This window comes from Daphnia pulicaria, chromosome 9 (genome assembly GCF_021234035.1).
Source record: "Daphnia pulicaria isolate SC F1-1A chromosome 9, SC_F0-13Bv2, whole genome shotgun sequence".
NCBI classification, from domain to species: Eukaryota; Metazoa; Arthropoda; class Branchiopoda; order Diplostraca; family Daphniidae; genus Daphnia; species Daphnia pulicaria.
This window is the reverse complement of record NC_060921.1, coordinates 3,216,391-3,233,962: the sequence shown is the minus strand read 5'-3', so window position 1 is coordinate 3,233,962 and position 17,572 is coordinate 3,216,391. Positions and strand designations below refer to the sequence as shown.

At 39.4% G+C, this 17,572-nt stretch overlaps 5 protein-coding genes, 2 long non-coding RNA genes and 4 other non-coding genes across 14 annotated transcripts in view; 5 read left to right on the top strand and 6 right to left on the bottom strand.

Moving 5' to 3' along the window:
* Positions 1-17,572, top strand: part of LOC124313621 — a 78,947-nt gene that overhangs the window by 31,386 nt on the left and 29,989 nt on the right. The window lies entirely within an intron of this gene.
* Positions 69-5,242, bottom strand: LOC124312808 (flocculation protein FLO11-like). The gene is made up of 7 exons (XM_046777278.1): positions 5,039-5,242; positions 3,991-4,956; positions 2,491-3,882; positions 927-2,423; positions 607-862; positions 379-548; positions 69-314 (listed from the first exon to the last, which is right to left on the bottom strand). Exons 2-7 carry the CDS (start codon positions 4,933-4,935, stop codon positions 234-236), a joined length of 4,341 nt encoding a protein of 1,446 aa, XP_046633234.1. The 5' UTR covers positions 4,936-4,956; positions 5,039-5,242; the 3' UTR covers positions 69-233.
* Positions 5,487-7,504, bottom strand: LOC124313006 (mitochondrial RNA pseudouridine synthase Rpusd4-like). The gene is made up of 5 exons (XM_046777664.1): positions 6,572-7,504; positions 6,361-6,516; positions 6,182-6,301; positions 5,964-6,112; positions 5,487-5,889 (listed from the first exon to the last, which is right to left on the bottom strand). The coding sequence occupies exons 1-5, from the start codon at positions 7,392-7,394 to the stop codon at positions 5,542-5,544; spliced, it is 1,596 nt and encodes a 531-aa protein (XP_046633620.1). The 5' UTR covers positions 7,395-7,504; the 3' UTR covers positions 5,487-5,541.
* On the bottom strand, positions 7,757-7,830 carry Trnav-aac. Its single transcript has one exon. It is a non-coding gene; the product is annotated as a tRNA-Val (tRNA).
* On the top strand, positions 8,071-8,144 carry Trnav-aac. The gene has a single exon. It is a non-coding gene; the product is annotated as a tRNA-Val (tRNA).
* Trnav-aac lies at positions 8,222-8,295 on the top strand. The gene has a single exon. It is a non-coding gene; the product is annotated as a tRNA-Val (tRNA).
* LOC124313455 lies at positions 8,886-9,771 on the bottom strand. Its single transcript, XM_046778397.1, has 4 exons — positions 9,640-9,771; positions 9,525-9,576; positions 9,203-9,442; positions 8,886-9,079 (listed from the first exon to the last, which is right to left on the bottom strand). The coding sequence occupies exons 1-4, from the start codon at positions 9,682-9,684 to the stop codon at positions 8,976-8,978; spliced, it is 441 nt and encodes a 146-aa protein (XP_046634353.1). The 5' UTR covers positions 9,685-9,771; the 3' UTR covers positions 8,886-8,975.
* Positions 9,946-11,141, bottom strand: LOC124313419. Its single transcript, XM_046778338.1, has 4 exons — positions 10,932-11,141; positions 10,790-10,856; positions 10,470-10,724; positions 9,946-10,395 (listed from the first exon to the last, which is right to left on the bottom strand). Exons 1-4 carry the CDS (start codon positions 11,010-11,012, stop codon positions 10,280-10,282), a joined length of 519 nt encoding a protein of 172 aa, XP_046634294.1. The 5' UTR covers positions 11,013-11,141; the 3' UTR covers positions 9,946-10,279.
* Positions 11,435-12,585, top strand: LOC124313656. The gene is made up of 3 exons (XR_006910958.1): positions 11,435-11,624; positions 11,731-11,861; positions 11,932-12,585. It is a non-coding gene; the product is annotated as an uncharacterized LOC124313656 (long non-coding RNA).
* On the top strand, positions 12,295-12,366 carry Trnaa-cgc. The gene has a single exon. It is a non-coding gene; the product is annotated as a tRNA-Ala (tRNA).
* On the bottom strand, positions 12,696-17,130 carry LOC124313380. 4 transcript variants are annotated; one of them, XR_006910690.1, is made up of 10 exons: positions 16,841-17,130; positions 15,449-16,778; positions 15,181-15,258; positions 14,803-15,096; positions 14,635-14,723; positions 14,300-14,556; positions 13,419-14,226; positions 13,259-13,355; positions 12,928-13,185; positions 12,696-12,854 (listed from the first exon to the last, which is right to left on the bottom strand). XR_006910690.1 is itself a non-coding variant. In XM_046778292.1 (8 exons), exons 5-8 carry the CDS (start codon positions 13,560-13,562, stop codon positions 12,763-12,765), a joined length of 591 nt encoding a protein of 196 aa, XP_046634248.1. In that variant the 5' UTR covers positions 13,563-14,226; positions 14,300-14,556; positions 14,635-14,723; positions 14,803-16,778; positions 16,841-17,115; the 3' UTR covers positions 12,696-12,762. The 4 variants fall into 4 exon arrangements, 1 of the variants encoding a protein (XP_046634248.1); XR_006910689.1 differs by having other exon boundaries at positions 14,803-15,093; XR_006910688.1 differs by having other exon boundaries at positions 14,803-15,258.

The following is a 17,572-nucleotide window of genomic DNA, read 5'->3' as shown; positions in this document are numbered from 1 at the left end:
TCTGCTAAATCTACGGGAATACTAAACAGTAGCTGAAGTAAGAACAAAATAAATAAAAACGCGGGGAGTATGAATTCTGAGCATTACGCCAGTGTATTTTTCACATCATTATTTCTGCGTTTTTGTCATTGGAATTATAACAAAATCAGTACCATGAAACGAAATCATTGTAGTATTCTTTCAAAGCCTACTTAAAAAGTAGAAAAGTTTCACACAGAGAACATATCTTCATATTAGCCATTGACTTTACACAAAGCCTCTAAATTAGGAAGCTGACAATAAGCAACTTCACCGTTGAGTGATCCCCCAACCATCTGAAATAAAATTTCATTACTTCAAGCCTCAGGATTTTCAAAAATAAGTAAACCAAAACAATACCTTGCCATTGACGATTTTCATACATGTGATTGTCTTCAAGGCCTGCCCTGGTAAAGTGATAATTCGAGACGGCTTATGCAATGTATCTATTACTCGAATAACTCCATCCATACAGCCAAGGATGAGATATCGGTTCCCTTCAAAGGACGAACTCACAGCCGCAGAGGGAACTAAAACATTTGAAAATTTTAATTACTTTATCGGAAAATTAACTCTACACGTTCTTACGAGTTTCCGTGATATACATATTATCACTATTTGTGTCGAATTTAAAGAGGTTCTTGTTGGCGTCGCAGCAGAACACAAAGTGCGAGGTACTTGACATACAGTAAAAAGAACTGCTCGGAATGTTTGAGGTCAATGTGAAGAGAGCATCTTCCGTATCCAAGTCATAAACAACGGGGTCCATTCGCCTCGCTGCCACAATGATTGCTCTTTTTCCCCGAACGTTTAGTATCTTCATACAAATGACTTCACCATTCGCCTGCAAAAATAGAAGCTTTTGAAATTGTTCAAACTCGTAACTTATTTTACCGAATCCAACTTACTTTAAACTTGTTTATCCGGATACTATTGATTTTGGGATTATAAGTGAAGATGGTTCCTTCCGTAGTGCCCACATAGAGCTTTGTGATAAATTTGTGGCCCACTGCACACGTCAAAGCATGTTTACAAAATCTTTCGTGGATTAAGGAGCCACTGTCTAATGCAAACTGTCGAATGTGTGCGTCTTCACTGCCCGTGATGAGCGTCAAGTGGTTGAGATAGTCAGTAGTGGACTTGATCGACTTCATCACCTCACCCGACGTGTTCAATGCGACTCCGTACAACCAAGTAACCGGCTTGGTGTGACCCAATATCCGCATGGCGAGCGCATTTGTATTTAAATCGTAAATGTGCACCGTCCCATCTTCTGAAGCCGTGAATGCGCACGGCCCACAGATGTACACGCACCTCACCGACGATTCGTGCGACCTCAATAGAATCGGATTAGATGAATTCGTTCGAGGGGCTGTTGTGGTAGTCGCTGGTGTTGTCTGTTTGGCAGTAGTGGAGGAACTGGTAGATTTTTGCGTTGAAACTGAGGGTGTTGCAGTAGCAGCGGCATCTTTCCCCTGGCTAGGTTCAGTTGTTCGAGCCGATAATCTACCAGCTGCTCCAGAGACTTGAGGATTGACTGGAGGACAAGGTTTTGGGGTAGTGTTTTTACTGCTTGCTTCGTCCCGCTTTGAATAAGTGCGCACATTTTCATTCGGCCGTGAAGTAGTGACTTCCGCTGACTTTTCTGTCGTTTTGGAAGCATTCACAACATTCTTTGGAGTAACAACTTTTGCTTTTTCTGCAACAGTAGCTGACTTTTTCGGCTCTACGGCTTTAGGCTCAACGGCTTTAGGCTCTGCAGGTTTAGGATCCGGTACTTTAGGCTCCGGTACTTTAGGCGATGAAGAAACACTTTGAGATTTAGCTGCTGGAATCTCTTTTGACTGATTGTGAGACTCTGCAGCAAGTGACGATTCGGACGGAGATGTGGCTTTTTTAGACTGATTGGGAAGGATGACGGGCGTCGGCGTCTTCTTCGTACAACTGATTGTTTCCACTGATTGCGCAATAACGGAAGAAATCGTCGAAGTGATCTGGTTAATTTGACTTATTGACAAAGTCTGTGGAAGAGCTGGAGTAAATTGCATAGGCTGGGCAACAGCTTCGTTTGTTTGCACTTGACCAGGCTTTTCCACAGGTGGGATATCAGCAGTACTGTGTAACGGAGAATTGGTTGGCGTGCCCTTTTTCTTCTGTTGTTTGGAGTCATCGCTGGGTATCCGCTTCCGTTTAGTTCCAATCGAAGTCGGAGTAACGGAATCTGAGGGGACAGCCTCCATATCACCAAGTGCTACTTGCACCCCATTCTCTTCCAGCTGATGCATTAGACTGAGTAACTGTGTGGAGGCTGCAGGAGGAACCGGCTGGACGGGTGAGGCTTCTTCACTGGCGACTTCGGGGATCTCTTCGTCCTTTTGGTCAGCGGACTCCATAGTAACAGGAGTCTGAAGAAAACATAAACATACAATTGAATTTCAAATAAAGCAAGGTGACTTCTAAACAGATACATACCTCGACTGGTGCAGGAACAGACTCCAAGGGGCGAGGTACAGTATCATTACCAAAAGAGCTGGATGACATGGCAGATCGTAAAAGATCGAATTGTTGTTGCTTAAGTGCAAGAACTTTGTCCGTTAGAGCTTTACGCTCCAACTGCAACTCTTCAATAGTACGGTCGATCAGTGCAATACGATCTTTGCCTTGCTGTTCTTCGATTTGCAGATCTGTCAACAGAAAATTAAGCGCACTTTTTCCACCGGCCGAATCAACAAATTGGTTCGATGTCCCAGCTCGATCCACTGCCGATGTCGCATTGTCCGAATTGTCCAAATCCACGACTTCTGCTTTTTTATTAGAAGCATTTTGCGTTGATGTCGAATCGGTCTCCAATCTAGTCTTTTCTTTCCTCGGTTTTGTTGGACTCTTTTTCCTATCTTTCTTTTTCTGTTTCTTTGCTTTCCCTTTTTCCCTTTCAGTACTTTGCTCGTTTGCCTGTTTTTCTCTTCTTTCCTTCTTCCTATGGCTTTTGCTTTTCTCCAAGAAACTTTTCTTTCCTGCCGAAACAGTAGTGATTATAGACGGAACGGTACTCGTTGAGGCAGTGCTGGGCTCTTTTGGTGGTGACGGTTGTAGTGTCACAGTCATCGTAGGAATCGAAGTATTATGTGAGAGAGGGACTGGGCAAGGCACTTGACTCGTTGTGGTCGCTTCAGCTACAGGAGTCGGAAGCAGCAACGCTTCCGGAATGCGGGGAACATCTGGAGTAGGATTCGTCAGCAACGCTTCCGGAACGCGGGCAGCATCAGGGGTCAATGCAGCAGCTGGTCTTGAAGCCGCAGATAGCTGAGAATCAAGTTCGCGTTCAACAAAATCAGCTGTATTATCATTGCGATCGGAGATAGATCCCCTTTCAGTTGGTTTGACAGGAAGAGAACTGTTGGCGTCTGGAGAAGTACTAGGAGTTGGCGAAGCTGGTTTATCGTCCAAGTCTAAGTCTATGCACAACGGAGGCACTTTGGGTGGTGGTTCCAGAACTTGAATTTCTTCCTCCTCAGAGTCCGGTTGCTTCGCCGTTTCTTCATCATTTCTCGACAACAGTTCCTTAAACTCGTCCACAAGTTCTTCTGATAAAACGACGGTATTTTCAGTTCTCGATTCGAGCTCGTTCGAACTGACTCGAAAGCGAAGAGATGATAACTGACGAGCTTTGGCCGTCTGATTTTCTTGTACTAGATGGTTAAGCATGTATTGAGAAATAATTGATCGAGGTTGTTCCACTAGCTGTCTGCGCTGCTGATTATCCATCGATCGGATGTACTTGTTCAACCGTTCCTTGGGGATGGTCGTCAACGGTTCACTCTCATGTGTCGAGGATCCACCAGAACTATTTCGAATTCTATTTGCCTAAGAAAAGTAAAAGTTCAATTTAAAATACAGTTTTTAAAAAAACTTTATTTCAATATTCACTACAATAGACTGTAATAAATGGAAGTAAAAATGAATAAACTTTACCTGACTAACTGAATCCAAATTTTCGCTATTACTTGAATTCTGAATGAAGCCAAGACCTTCAAGGGGATTGTTTTGTGTTTCGCCGTTTGCTCCAGAGTTTGAAGTCGAACTTGACTGAGAAGTACGTCGATGAGATCCTGCAGCGACTCTAATCGGGTGTCGAGCACTGGGAGAAGGTTCCGTAGTTGGTACACGAGATTCGCGCACTCTTTGGGGCGACGATGGTACAGGGGGTTCAGCTGGAGAAGAGGTACTTCTCACGGGAGCCTGGTCTTTCGTTGCGTTAATCGACTTCAGTGAAGCTTTTACTTTATTCATTAAATCATTATTAGGAGGCATGAAGCTAGTAGATTTCACAGGTACATTTGGCTTCTCAACTCCCCCAACTGAATCCTGAGTTGTAGCAGCACTAGAGATTTCATTGTTTGATGGATTGCTTGGCACTCTATTTCTAGCTGCAGAAGTCTTATCAGCTGTTTTACTTCTGACACTCTGAGGATTTTGCTTATCTTTTGCAGAATTAGGCTGTTTCGAGGAGGAAGGATCACGGGTACTTGATCCATCTCTGAACCCACTGTGACCACTACTAGATAATTCATTTAGTGGTGTCTGATTTAAGTGAGCAAGGCTGCGTTCTGAAAAGTGGCTAGGTGGAGTAAATGAATTAGGAAATCTGTGTTGAAACTGGTCAAAATCTCCACTTCTTGGGATATGATCTTCAGTATAGTAACCACCACCACGATAATGAGGTGATGGCCACACCTGATGTAAATTGGAATTGGGTTGCCACCCATATCCAGATGATGGTGGAGGGATATTCCAGTTATCCCAGCCACTTCTTAAATCTGGTATTGAAGCATTTTGATTGTAATAAGGCTGCTGATTAGGCCATCTGGGATCTCCAGACCTACCGGACGTTACTTTGCGACCACGGGAACCTGACATAACTTGTCAAAGCTCAGCATCCTGCGCGAGATAAATTGCGAAAATATAGATCTGTGTCAGCACGTTGAATTCCAAACAGTCAAAAATAACATAGTTTACTTACGAGAATGCCCAACGGGTTATAAGTCAAATATCGGAGAGACTACGATTACACGTTTATGGTCTTTTTCACTTGGAAATAATAAGAATAAATAAACAAATGTATAATACAAGAATAAGTTTTTTCCATGTACTCGTTTCACCACTTTTCACGACTTCCAAAAAATCTTCTGCAGTAAACCATTCCTTCCCACCAAAATAAGGCGTTGCCAATAGATCAAACTTGAGAAAAGAGAAAGAATTCAAGATATTCTTCTAAGTTTAAGCATTCTTGTTTGATTTTACTCGAGTATTGATGGCATATTTTATTATCTTTCGTTAAAAAATGTCTGTGAATATTTAGAGGGGAAAATATATATTTTTTCAGAAAAATACATAACTTTCCAGTGTTGCAGTTCATGGCGCAAAGTTTCGAGATTTAAAAAAAGGAACACAAAGACACCGTTTTTTGTTTTGTTTTTTTTATTTTCATTTATTTCAACTAAAAAAGACAATAACTTTAAATCATCATGTTCTCTGTTTAAACAATTTTAGTTTCTTCAATGTATATCGGAAAAACCTGGGCAACGGAGAGTTTATGCAAAGGGGTTGTCCTTCTTGGCCAAATCCAGGAATGGCCATGAAAGCCGCATGAAGATGCATGGGAATATTTCTGGCTTTTGACTGCTTGATCGCTAGAAGATTCAGTATATCTTGTGATAGCTTTTGCGGGGCGAACTTGTCGGCATGTGAATATTTATGATCACCCAATACCGGGCAATCAAGACCTTCGCTCAAATGAACTCGTAGTTGATGCCGGATTCCAGTCTCAGGTTCTAACTCTACAAAAGCGGTGCCTGCATTTGTCGTTTTTACCTAGAACCCAAGAAATAAAATTTCAATAACGAAAAAAGAAAGCATTTGAAATTACACGTAACCTATTCACATACCCTGAAATGAGTAATCGCTTTGAAAGATTTCCCTTTCGCGTTATACTTTGCGCTTTTCAAGGAATCTGGGTTATGCGACAGAACTGGTCTAAGTGCCATACGCTGCCTATCACCTATACTCTTCTCGCACATGGGAATATCAATAGTTCCTAGAAACAAGACGAAATAGCGAATTAATTTAATGACGTCTGGCACTGAGGGCCTCTTCAAATAAATACCTTCTCTGGGACTAGGAATCCCTTTTGTAATGACCATGTATTTTTTTTGTATTTCATGATCAAGAAACAATTTGTTCAATTTATTAGCCACTGTTTGATTTGAAGCTAATAGAAGTATGCCTGAAAAGAGATGTACACGTTTGAAATTGACAGATCATTTGATGTTGTCAATACAGTACCTGTTGTGTCGCGGTCGAGTCGATGAACGGTGTAAAGTTTTTCGACACGCAGGGCTTGACTAAGTCCAGGCAGAAGATTAGTGAGAACAACCTTAGCGTTTCCGTCAGCATCAGTAGTTACTAAACCGTGTGGTTTGTCTATAGCGACAATTCCATCTACAAAGAGAAAGTTAACATCATAAGAAATTATAGATTAATTTTGCTAAATTACCTTTATTGTAGAGCACTGATTTTTTTAACAAGTGGATGATTTCCTCATTTGGCATTTTAAACAAATTGGGAATCATTTCTTCATATATTTGTTTGATGCTTTGGCCACTTTCTGCTGATTCCTCATTAGAATTTTTGGAATTCTCAGCTTCTTTTGCTTGTAGGGTTCTCAAGTAGTTGTAAGCAGATACTTTCCCAACAGGTTCAGCAGGAGCTTGTGATTGACTTGAAGTGTTTTTCTTGCCAAAGTACTGATCATCAATTTGATTTTCTTTAAATTCAAGCTCAGAAGCAGAAGGGGCAGGCAATGTTCGATTACTTTTGTCTGTTTCACCTGAAGAGGGATAGAAATATTGTTGGTCTACAGGGTTTGTATCCACTGGGACATCTGAAGCTTTAGCTTTAAGACTATTTTGTTTGGTGAGAGGAGCTGTATCAGAAGACAACTTGTCACCGAAAAACTGATTGTCAATAAAATTAAATGAATTATCTTTTGATTCCTCTGATGTTTCTGGATCTTTCTTCTCCACTGCTTGATTTTCTTGATCTAATCTAATATGTCCAAATCTGGTTACTCGTATGATATCACAGTCTTCCTCAATAGGCTCGCTCTTTTTAGTTTCAGGAACATATTTAAACTCTATAGTTTTCGAGCTAGGATCAACAACTACTGATCCTTCAATATCCCAAAAAGCCTCTTCATGGCTTTGAAATCCTTGCGAACTTGCAAAAATCTTTTGTAGTCTAAAGGCTGAATGAGACACTCTACTATTCCAGCAGAGAGGGCCTCTCGAAGAAAGGATACGAATTGCCATGAAAGCCATGACGGACAATAAATTCAATTTTCCTGTTGCTGTTTGATTTGTTATTCGTTAATGCTTGACACAACCGCACGACCAAGATTGAACACTAACTCTAACTAACACGAGACCTAGCAGACGATCTGACGAAAAAGAAACAAAATACATGCCATCTATTGGACATGGGGTGTTCTGTTAGGGATTATCAGGATCCTTCATCGAGAAATTTTGGGAAATCTGCATTTTTTTTTATTTTTCTGTATTATTTAGATTAAATAGGCTTAATGTAGTGATGGTAGTTTCATTTTTATAGATTCAAAAAGACAGTATTTGAAATTATTCAACGCAAACCTTGTAGCTCTTTGTGGATAATAACTAAAAAGGTTTGTTCTCATCCAGGTTCGAACTGGAGACCTTCAGTGTGTTAGACTGATGTGATAACCAACTACACCATGAGAACATGAAAATTGTGAGTCAATAGAAATAGTAACCTGGATAAATGGCGATAAGAAAACTTGTATGTAGAGATGACCGGTTCAAGAATTTTTTTCAAATAGAAAATATCATGTGATCTCGTTTTTTGAGTACACATTTAAAACAGCCTGTGTTTTTTTAGAAAGCCAACACAAATGTTGTATTGATTTCGGTTACTAAAATCAGCTCCATCAACTACTTAATATTAATGGCTTTCATTTGACATGTTCTCATGGTGTAGTTGGTTATCACATCAGTCTAACACACTGAAGGTCTCCAGTTCGAACCTGGATGAGAACATTTCTTTTACATTTTCTTCTGCGAAAAAATAGAAGGGTTTCTTTGAATGGTATTAGATAGTTTTACAGGTTTTATAAGTTCTCATGGTGTAGTTGGTTATCACATCAGTCTAACACACTGAAGGTCTCCAGTTCGAACCTGGATGAGAACAAACTTTTGCAATTTTCTACAAAAGTTTTGAATAGCGGATACAATGAATTTCTATTAACTGATGTACTAAATCTTAAACGGGTTCAAATTGTCTGTTATAAAAAACAAACTCAAACAAAATATAAGTAACGCAAACATCCGGCAGGTTTTTACAATTGTTTTTCAAGTACGCAATCATTAACTAAGATCCAGTTTTGTTAACAGTCGTGAACGACGTCAACCAGCAGTCTCCGTTCCCTTCATAAATATGCCAGCAACACCCAACTGGTTTGAAAGACGAGTACGACCGGTAAAATTCATGACACATTGTAAGGTAGGACACTCTTCAAAATTATTTGCTGCATATATACGCATATATAGGTCGGCTGGATGAGTTCTGCCGTGATACTGGCGGAGCAAACAGGATAGAGGATACTTGCAAGAATGGCCATTCAAAAACATTGCTGAACAAGTTAAAGTTATCCAACATAGAGTACCTTTACAGCTTCCAAACATTCGCCAATTTTATTCAGCACTTTTCCTAAGTTAATCTTTGCGACATTTCTCGAGTCGCTGAGCGTCTAAATATTTAAGGATTCAACTAATGAGATGGCAAAGCTCCGACTTTATCTAATGTATTGGGTAATATGATTTCTATCGAGTGACAGCAACAGTTGATAAACTGAACAATCAATAGTTGTATTATAACGGCAGGTCGTCGGGCTGTGCTGGATATTTCTTCGTTCCAAACATCAGTTCATGGTAGTAACTGAAAACTACGAACCAGGTGCGGAATAAAATGACGGCTGTAAATAGATAAGACCAAAACGTTACAAGTTTACAACTTGTGTGTAGGAGCAAAATTCTTATGAAATTATTGTTTTGTAAATACTGGAAATGAGATTCCAAACGGTTGCTTGTTATATTACCTGCGAGTAAAGGGACGCCATACGTAGTGAAAAAGAATTTCTCATTTGTGTTAGGCTGAATTTTTTGAACGACAGCAACCATAAAAAAATAACACCCAAGAGGTATAATGAACAACTCCAAGATGCTAAAGACGATCCAAGGTATAAGGAGCTTCGGAAAGCGATTTGTCACTGCCACGACTACAACGAGAGCCGAGGAAATAATCATCGGGATAACGACCGAACAATTAAACAAAGTTCCTATGAACAATTTGAGAAAAAAAAAGAATTCAGTTTCGGTCCAATGTACACTTAAATCAACACGAAACAATAATATCTCCACCTATATCGGCTCCGATCTGCAACTCGTAACACAAGACACGAACATTTCCCAACTGAAAAAAGTTTAAATGTTTACAAAAACCTCAATACAAGACAAACTTATGTTATTTTTTTACCAATGATACGATCCCAATCACCAAAGAAAGAGTTTGAATTGTCATTCTAGATGAGAAGAAGAAACTTGTCGACCACACGAATTGAGGGTGTTTTCACTGCCCGAGGACCAACAAAAGACTGAGAGATCAGAGATCCTTGTAACCTTGTTCAATATTTTGGGGGAAGGGTACGAAAATGGCCGCCTAACATCAACGGAAGTTGAGGATTAGTGATGACGCCATTTTTTGGTCAAGAAGAAAAGAGAGAGAATAAAGGCAGGTCTGGAAGATTCCAGACAATCAGACCACTATTAACTATTACTACTATTACTAATTTGTTCATTTTATTTTAAATCAAAATACAATAAAGCTACAAAGCTTGAAAAGTCTATTAATAATTTAAGACAACATTACGGGCGAGCCAAAAATAGTGATGAAATATGTGTTCTCCTTGATCGCGTTCTATCTGGAAATAATAAATATACCCGGTCCTCATATAAAGCGCCATCGAGCTGCTCTTGACTACACGGACAGTGCACGAAATAAATAGTAATAATATCTTCATAGGCAATTATAAATAAATAATTCTGTAGTTAAGTTATCAGGTTCCTTTTATCTTCGTTTCAAGTGGTCCGCTCACTTATTCAGTCCTTATTACATCCTATGGGTATTTGATATAACTAATGGAATCAGCGTCTTCTTCGAAAGGCTGGTCTTTCTTTTCCATCAGTTGGTGGTAGTAGCTGTAGACCACCATCCAGTTGTAGATGACAAGCACTAATAGAGAATTATTATTCTTAATAATTATTTGAAATCATTTCTATATAGAAATAACACGAATGTCTACTTACTTGTTCCGATAGTTGCGGCCAGTGCAGCGCTAGCAACTTCAATGCCGGCTAATCCAATCAGCATGAAGCAAAAGATGATGACGGCATGTCCACCTGTGTTGATGATAATCCATCCAATATAGCCGAACCATCCGAGTATCAAAATGGCGCACAGAAAGAGCCAGGGCATGAGGAGTGAAGCGTTGCTATCCTTACTGGCGGCAATTAAAACCAGGATCGTACTGAAAATGGCCAGGGCCATCACAGTGACTAGGTCTAATAAATAAATAAATAAAATTATTATTTTAATAATCATCAATGGACGTTATTATCGAATTTACCTGTTGAAGAAAACAGTCCGCAGAACTCTGAAATGCTCAGATACGTGAGCGCTATGACTTCAGCCAGCTGTTGCGGTAAGTATTGAGGAGAATGTTAGCGATATTAAATAATTCAATTGATTCAAAATTCAGAATACTTTACCAGGTAAACGTTGGCAATGACTTTGGTGCCCGTTTGGAGCGTAAAGGCGCAGCAACAGAATCGGTTCAATTTGCAGCACATGATGAATTGTTAGTGTAGTAGTGACGGATGAATTGTGATTTAATAATGTAAAAAGGAAGAAGCCAGAAAATGAATGTAGAAGACTGGACTCGATCACTGGCTGGATCACACAATCACTGGTGTTCGCCAGCAGCCGGAGACTGGGAAAAAGAACCGTGTGTACAGCCTAGTTTTTTTTTTTGTGTGTTATACATATGATCTGGATATGAAATAATGCCAACAGGTTTGACCTTGTTGTCTGGGTTAACTTTCATTTTTAACGGATCTAGTTAATAAGTCAACAAACAGGTTGGAGTATATGTCAACAGACCTCCTGCTGCTGGCAATCCAAGAAAAAAAACCTTTTTAGAGTACTGATTTATTCATAATTCATCTTGTATGAATATTCGCAAAGATGTACTTTCTACTTTCTGTACAGCAGTCTTATGGAGTCTTCTGTGTGGTAACAACGCATTTCATTCTATCTAGTGTTCTATTTTTTAATTTTGGTAGACATTTATTAAGATTCAGTTTCAAAGTGAGAAAAGATATATGTTTGTTATTCCTGTCTGGTATTAGCGATTCAAACTGCTGACCTAAATAATTCCAATATCATTTTTACAGTGAACAGCGGTACGTAAAATTCCAGTTCTTTTCGGCTCCCCCGGCTGAAGCTTGTTTATAACGTTTACCAGTTTAGCATTGAACTTTATCAGCAAAATACTTGTTCCTAATAAAGACCTAGATAAACGGTTATCTTCGCATTTGCCCTTCTTCCGGATCTCAGCCGCTAATAACCGGATGCTTGATCAGCATTACTCAATACTTTGTCCGGCCGCAAAAAAAAATTGGGAGATTGAAGTACAACAGGTCTGCTTTCCCGTTTGTTAATAAGTTGTTCAATTCAACATTCTTTGTAGCTATCTATTTTTTTAAACAGACTCATATGGCCCTATAATAATCCAGCGGCAATAATCAAATGATTTGAAATAAGTGGAAGGAGGCAGGTGTGGCCGGGAAAAGTTTTTTGAAAATTACAGATTGATTTCATTTTAATTGCGCTACGTGGTTGTTGATGTCCATATGCACACTCTGCCTAACGCCTTTCGAATGTCGGGGCTTCTCGTGCCTTTCCTACTGGCGGCTTTAACGTGTCGGCCGACTTTCTAACTGGAATTGTTTGACACGAATTTTCCAATTTTGGAATTGGATTTTTTTAAATGCCTATTCTTTAGGCAATAGAAAGATCGGATTTTTCATAGCTCTTTAGGTACGATGGGAAAACAGCGATTCATATTTCACCGGGGTTGTAACTCAGTGGTAGAGTGCTCGCTTCGCATGTGAGAAGTCAGGGGTTCAATCCCCCTCAACTCCAATTGTGTTCACTTTTTAAGATCATATTTATTGAACACGATTCAATTAATTTAGATGAACAGAGTTTTTACGTGTCGTTGTGAAGATAATTCGCGATCATATTTAATATCCAGAAGATTATTCACCTCCCATCCTAACCCGTATTTTAATTTCATTATTCTAAACGATTCTAAAATGAACTTAAATGATTTAAAATTCAATCTAATGCAAAATGTTTCCTATTCCCATACCGTAACCAATATCGCCATTTTAATTTTGCCCCAACGCTATTTCGACTTAATTTCCTTCTTAATTTCTCTTTGCAGTTAGTTTTCGCAGCTGACAAGTTCGGACAAGTTCAAATTTGTATTCTTCAAAGATTAGCTCATTTAGTAAATGTAAATTAATATTCTTCGTGTTAGCTCTGGTCGTCCAGAAGCGGCTGCCTATCGTTTATCTTTTGATTCTGATAGAAGCTGTAGATGACCAGCCAAAAGTAGAACCAAATCGCTGCAAAGAACAGATATAAACATAACAAATTTTACTGAAATCTACTTCAAGACAAAATCAATCATGCGATTACCTCCTGAAAGAACACCGGCGAAGATGACTATTATTCCTATGATGTCATCCAAGCCTTCAGTTATTAGCTCAAAAACGGCCAAGTAAATGAAGAACCCAATGACGGCGAGCGACGGCACAATGTTCACCACTAGCCAAGGGACGAGAAGCCTCGGACTGAGATTCTTATAGGCCATAACGAGAACGGGAATCGAGCAAACAATGGCGACGGCCGACGTGACGAAACTTGTCATGGGTATTTTGGAATCATTTGCATTTCCTGTTTAATTAGTACAGATAATTTCAATCAAATTACATCGCTCTGAGATAACCTTGCCAACAAATGAATTTACCTAACGAATTACCCAACAAGAAATAATTCCCATGTCGCGCATTATTCAAACTGGAGATGACAGTTAGAGAATAAATGAGCACTGCCACTCCTCCTAGCTGTGAATGATTTAAATCAGTTTGCAACTTTCAGAAGAACAAGAATAAAGTTTGAATTATTACCATAGACAGGGAACCAACGACTTTGGTTCCGGTTCGGAGTGAGTATCCGCAACAGAACTGATTCAACTGACAGCCGACTATTCCATTTCCGTCTGATTGGAATGCATTATTGTTAGCTTTGACAGAGGTGTAATAAACCGGCATTATTCAGTTCACATCAACAATTTAATGCACACAACACACGTTCGCACAAGGATGGAAAAATGCTGCACTCGACAGCGAAAGTACAAGTCCGAAATACAGTGAAAACAAACACGCAATCTGTTGTCGTCTGTTGTACCACTTGCACTTGGAAATCAATTTTCTCAAATACAGTTTGAACTTTGAAGCATTACTACGACGTCTTTGTTCTCAGTTTCTCACATATAATAATACAGTTCAGGTGTGGGCTGCCTTTTCTAACGTAACAAAACAAATGCAAGCCACTACCCTTTATCTGGAATAGTCAAGGCCGATTTTCTTTTTGAGTGGGAAGTAAAAATGAAATGATTTTACCAAATCCGCCCACTCCTTTACTCTTTTGTTTCTTTTTGAATACAAGTCCGGACGACGACGGGATCGATGAACTTGGTGATTCCACGGTCACATCCTGAAACTGCCAAATCAAAGAGGGAAATTCATTTTCCTTGACGCTTCGGTTATACTTAATATATTAGATTCTCCATTGGCCATAGACTAATGCAAATGCTGAAGAGTTTTAATAAATATTGAATCGAAATTAAGATGCGTTTTTATAGCTGTTATGGTTGTGTTTCTCTCAGTCGTCGATAAAAGCTGTAGACGACTATCCAATAGTAGATTGTAAGAGCTGCAATAAATTAAAAGAGAAGAAGAACAAATGTAACTTAATTCCCTTTCACTGGATAATTCAACACACTCACCAGATCCAAGAAAATTAACAGCAGTGTTGGCGATTATTTCATTGAAAAAATTTTCTTTGCCACTTGAGTTGATTACGGATGCTATTCCGGTGCCGATTGCTATTAACGCAGTTACGATGGCGAAAATGAGCCAAGGTAAAAGTAGCATCGGTCGACTATTCTTATAAGCCGCAATAAGAAGTGGCACGGTGACTAGGATCTTGATGGCGGCAATAACTATGCTAGCTATCTCCATGATCGCCAATGTTTCTGGATTTCTGCAATTCCGATTTCAATAGTCACATCAGATTCTGTATTATTATTAATTAAAGTTATAATAGGCAAATATATCAAACCCAGTTTCCGAGATTGTCGTCTGACTCGTCTGCTCTTCAGGTAAGACTTCGACCAGCACCAACATAACAATAGCTATAATTTCACACACCTAATGAATATTAGCCGTCAGCAAGAATGTTACAGAGGCACGAATCTCTCTAAGTGATAAATAGAATAATAATTGTTACCAAGTAGAGCCATCCAATAATTTTGGTGCCAGTTTGTAGGGAGCAACCACAACAACAATGATTTACTTTCAAGCTCATATTGACGCTGCTGACTTATACAACTTTCAAGTTAAACAAACACTGGGAGTAATAATAAAGAATGGGGAACTGATTATTTTGTAGTAGTGTCAGTGGGTGCTGACTGTTTGATAATGAATTGTCTCGCAAAGCAACCTCAACATCACGAATCCAATCAGAAAGGGTGAAAACCAACCCGAGATCGCGCTATTTGGAATACGCGTATGTCATGACCTACTAAGATAGAGTTAGATGACCGTATATGAATTAGTTGCGAAAAAGTTTCCCTTTCTATTATGTTTTACACGAAGGATTCGGTACCTGTTTACCCACGTAACTACATGCAGGGTCCCAGTCACCAGCAATTCGTTGTTTGTCATTTAATGAATCTTAATGTACCTGTGGAAAGTTGTAATCAGCCAGGTAACAATTAAATTTAAATTCGGCGCAATCATTATTCTTTTTACTGGCAGCAATGATATGAATGATGAACATCCAATCCATTTCCATCCATCCAGAGAAGCGCAATGCAACAACAATTATACGAGACAGGTAACAGGGAAGGAATGATTGAAAAAAAAGAACTTACCGATTTTTGTGTCGAAAATACTGGAATCTGGAAGGAGTTTGATGGTGCATCTGTACAACTCCTTTTGGAAAACATCTTTCTTCCCTTAACACGTTCGGCCGTTCAATTGCTATAATTGTGTTATAACGTGGAATAAGCCACAATTTCTTCGGGCAATAGTTTGTAGTGGGTTAAGGTCATCGCTAGATAATTTCACTTCACTTGAGTCCATTTTCAAACACTGGAATTTTGAAAATAAGACCCTAAACCGCAAAACACGTGGGGGAACTGGTTAGAATGTAGAGCCACTTTTGTTTGGAGTTGACAATTTGGCCAATAATCTTCTGCCAAACTGGTCGCACGAATCTTTTGACTTATTTTAGAAACTGGTAGCGCAACTTTCAGGTCTGGCTCTTAAGAGAAAAGGGAAAAATCCTTAAAGATTGCTATATTCTTTACATGCGCAGCATTTGAATTTTTTGCGATATTTCTTATGACAAATGCAAACATGTCTCGATCCGTATTTTCATACTGGGCCTCTTGCTAATCAGGATCGTTGAAATCGAACTCCCATTCCAATTTTAGATCAATATCAACTTTCTCCCTAGTACAAGTTCGGTCGTTCAATTCTGTAAACGTTCTTATATGATGGGCCTTTAAGTTTTTGGGGGGGTCGGGGATGGCAGTTCCTGTTAAATCCATATTCTATCCTGAGTTTCGTTTTAATGAGAAGGGAAAGACTGAAATGGGGAAAATTTCAAAAGAGGGGCGAGAGTAGGTTCTTTTGATCGTATCCATCAAAGACCAAAGCTTCGTCGAGTTGCTGGACGGATAGCGATGAATGGCTTGCAGTCTGTCCTGAAACCAGAGATTGGGCAAGGAGATCTCGTTGTCCTAGCCAACGTTCGGCTGCAGCACGATCGCTGTCTACTGCTCTGCCCCACGAAGCGTGTTCCAGGAGCAAGGCACCGGCTAGAGTGCGAGCCAGGCCGAAAGCGAAATCGCGGGCGACGTATTCCAACTGATCGAGATTCTTCTGGGCGAAACGAAATCAATTGGGAACGGTATTTCTCCAATTGAGTGCAACACTCGGCTAAGGACGGGTTGGTTGTCGAGTCGAGAACACCTTGGATCCTCTGGTGAAACGCAACCAATACTTGGCCTTCACTTTTGGCCAATGCTCTGAGTACGTCCAAACTCAAAATGTTTGTAGTTCCTTCCCAGATTGGTGATGGGAAGGGATTGGTGAAGTGATTGCAATTCAAAGAGACTTTCTGCTAATATACTTGTAGATGTCTGTAGCTACTCGAGCTCCAAACGTTGAGAGTTCATCCTTGACATTGCTGTAAGCCTAAATCCAGACATTATAGATCTTTAACATCAAGACAAACATTCAAAAGACTGGTAACTTACTTCAATTGGTAAAATTCGTTGTAGATTTCTTTGTAAGAGTGTGTCACCCTTGAAAAAGTTCTCCAAATGCGTGGAGCATCTTGCATGAAATTCCTCTCTTTGGCCTTCGAAAAAGGAATGTGCGTATTATAATTAAGAGAGGTAAAAGATAGGAATCGAGTGTGCAATTTTTACGAAACGGACGACACAATTTTGTTTTGCACATGCGAAAAATCTTGTAAACAAGAAAATAGTAAAAACTATCGAAGAAAATTCAGCAGACGAAATCGATTCTGTTTGAATTTTACCGCTGAAGTCTTTTCCCACTCGTTTACGGTTTTAATTTTGCCAGATTTAAATGTTTTTTAATTATTTTAATTATATTTGAATATTTTTTATATTTATTATAATATTTTTAAAATTAAGAATTACGTTTCTTTGTGTTCATTTTTTATTCTTCATGCCTTTGTTTTAACAATGAAAGGGATTGAAGATAAAACCTGTTTTTAAAAAAATGCTCTCATAAAAATCCTGACAAATCCGAAACGTCAATGAAAATTTTTCGTCCGTGACGAACGGGTTTTTCCTCAAGCAGATAACCCGAGATAACCGCAGATAACTGGGTCGGTGGTCAAATTACTTGGCACAGCAAATTTAGCAATGCGCATTATTACTTGGAAATCCGATAATTTGTTACTAGCTCCAGAGCTATAGCTCTGCTAGCTCTATGGCTCTATGATACTAACACATTCA

Coding starts and splice junctions, on each gene's coding strand:
- LOC124312808 (XM_046777278.1), bottom strand. CDS start 4,935: ATGTCAGGTTCCCGTGGTCGCAAAGTAACGTCCGGTAGGTCTGGAGAT. Junction 2,424..2,490: donor CTGTTCCTGCACCAGTCGAG/GTATGTATCTGT, acceptor TGTTTTCTTCAG/ACTCCTGTTACTATGGAGTC. Junction 315..378: donor TGAAAATCGTCAATGGCAAG/GTATTGTTTTGG, acceptor ATTTTATTTCAG/ATGGTTGGGGGATCACTCAA.
- LOC124313006 (XM_046777664.1), bottom strand. CDS start 7,394: ATGGCTTTCATGGCAATTCGTATCCTTTCTTCGAGAGGCCCTCTCTGC. Junction 6,517..6,571: donor ATCAGTGCTCTACAATAAAG/GTAATTTAGCAA, acceptor TTCTCTTTGTAG/ATGGAATTGTCGCTATAGAC. Junction 6,113..6,181: donor GATTCCTAGTCCCAGAGAAG/GTATTTATTTGA, acceptor TCTTGTTTCTAG/GAACTATTGATATTCCCATG.
- LOC124313455 (XM_046778397.1), bottom strand. CDS start 9,684: ATGACAATTCAAACTCTTTCTTTGGTGATTGGGATCGTATCATTG. Junction 9,577..9,639: donor TGATTGGGATCGTATCATTG/GTAAAAAAATAA, acceptor AACTTTTTTCAG/TTGGGAAATGTTCGTGTCTT. Junction 9,080..9,202: donor TGGCGTCCCTTTACTCGCAG/GTAATATAACAA, acceptor ATCTATTTACAG/CCGTCATTTTATTCCGCACC.
- LOC124313419 (XM_046778338.1), bottom strand. CDS start 11,012: ATGTGCTGCAAATTGAACCGATTCTGTTGCTGCGCCTTTACGCTCCAA. Junction 10,857..10,931: donor TCATTGCCAACGTTTACCTG/GTAAAGTATTCT, acceptor TTACCGCAACAG/CTGGCTGAAGTCATAGCGCT. Junction 10,396..10,469: donor GGCCGCAACTATCGGAACAA/GTAAGTAGACAT, acceptor ATTCTCTATTAG/TGCTTGTCATCTACAACTGG.
- LOC124313380 (XM_046778292.1), bottom strand. CDS start 13,562: ATGCCGGTTTATTACACCTCTGTCAAAGCTAACAATAATGCATTCCAA. Junction 13,356..13,418: donor TCGTTGGTTCCCTGTCTATG/GTAATAATTCAA, acceptor AATCATTCACAG/CTAGGAGGAGTGGCAGTGCT. Junction 12,855..12,927: donor CGCCGGTGTTCTTTCAGGAG/GTAATCGCATGA, acceptor TGTTCTTTGCAG/CGATTTGGTTCTACTTTTGG.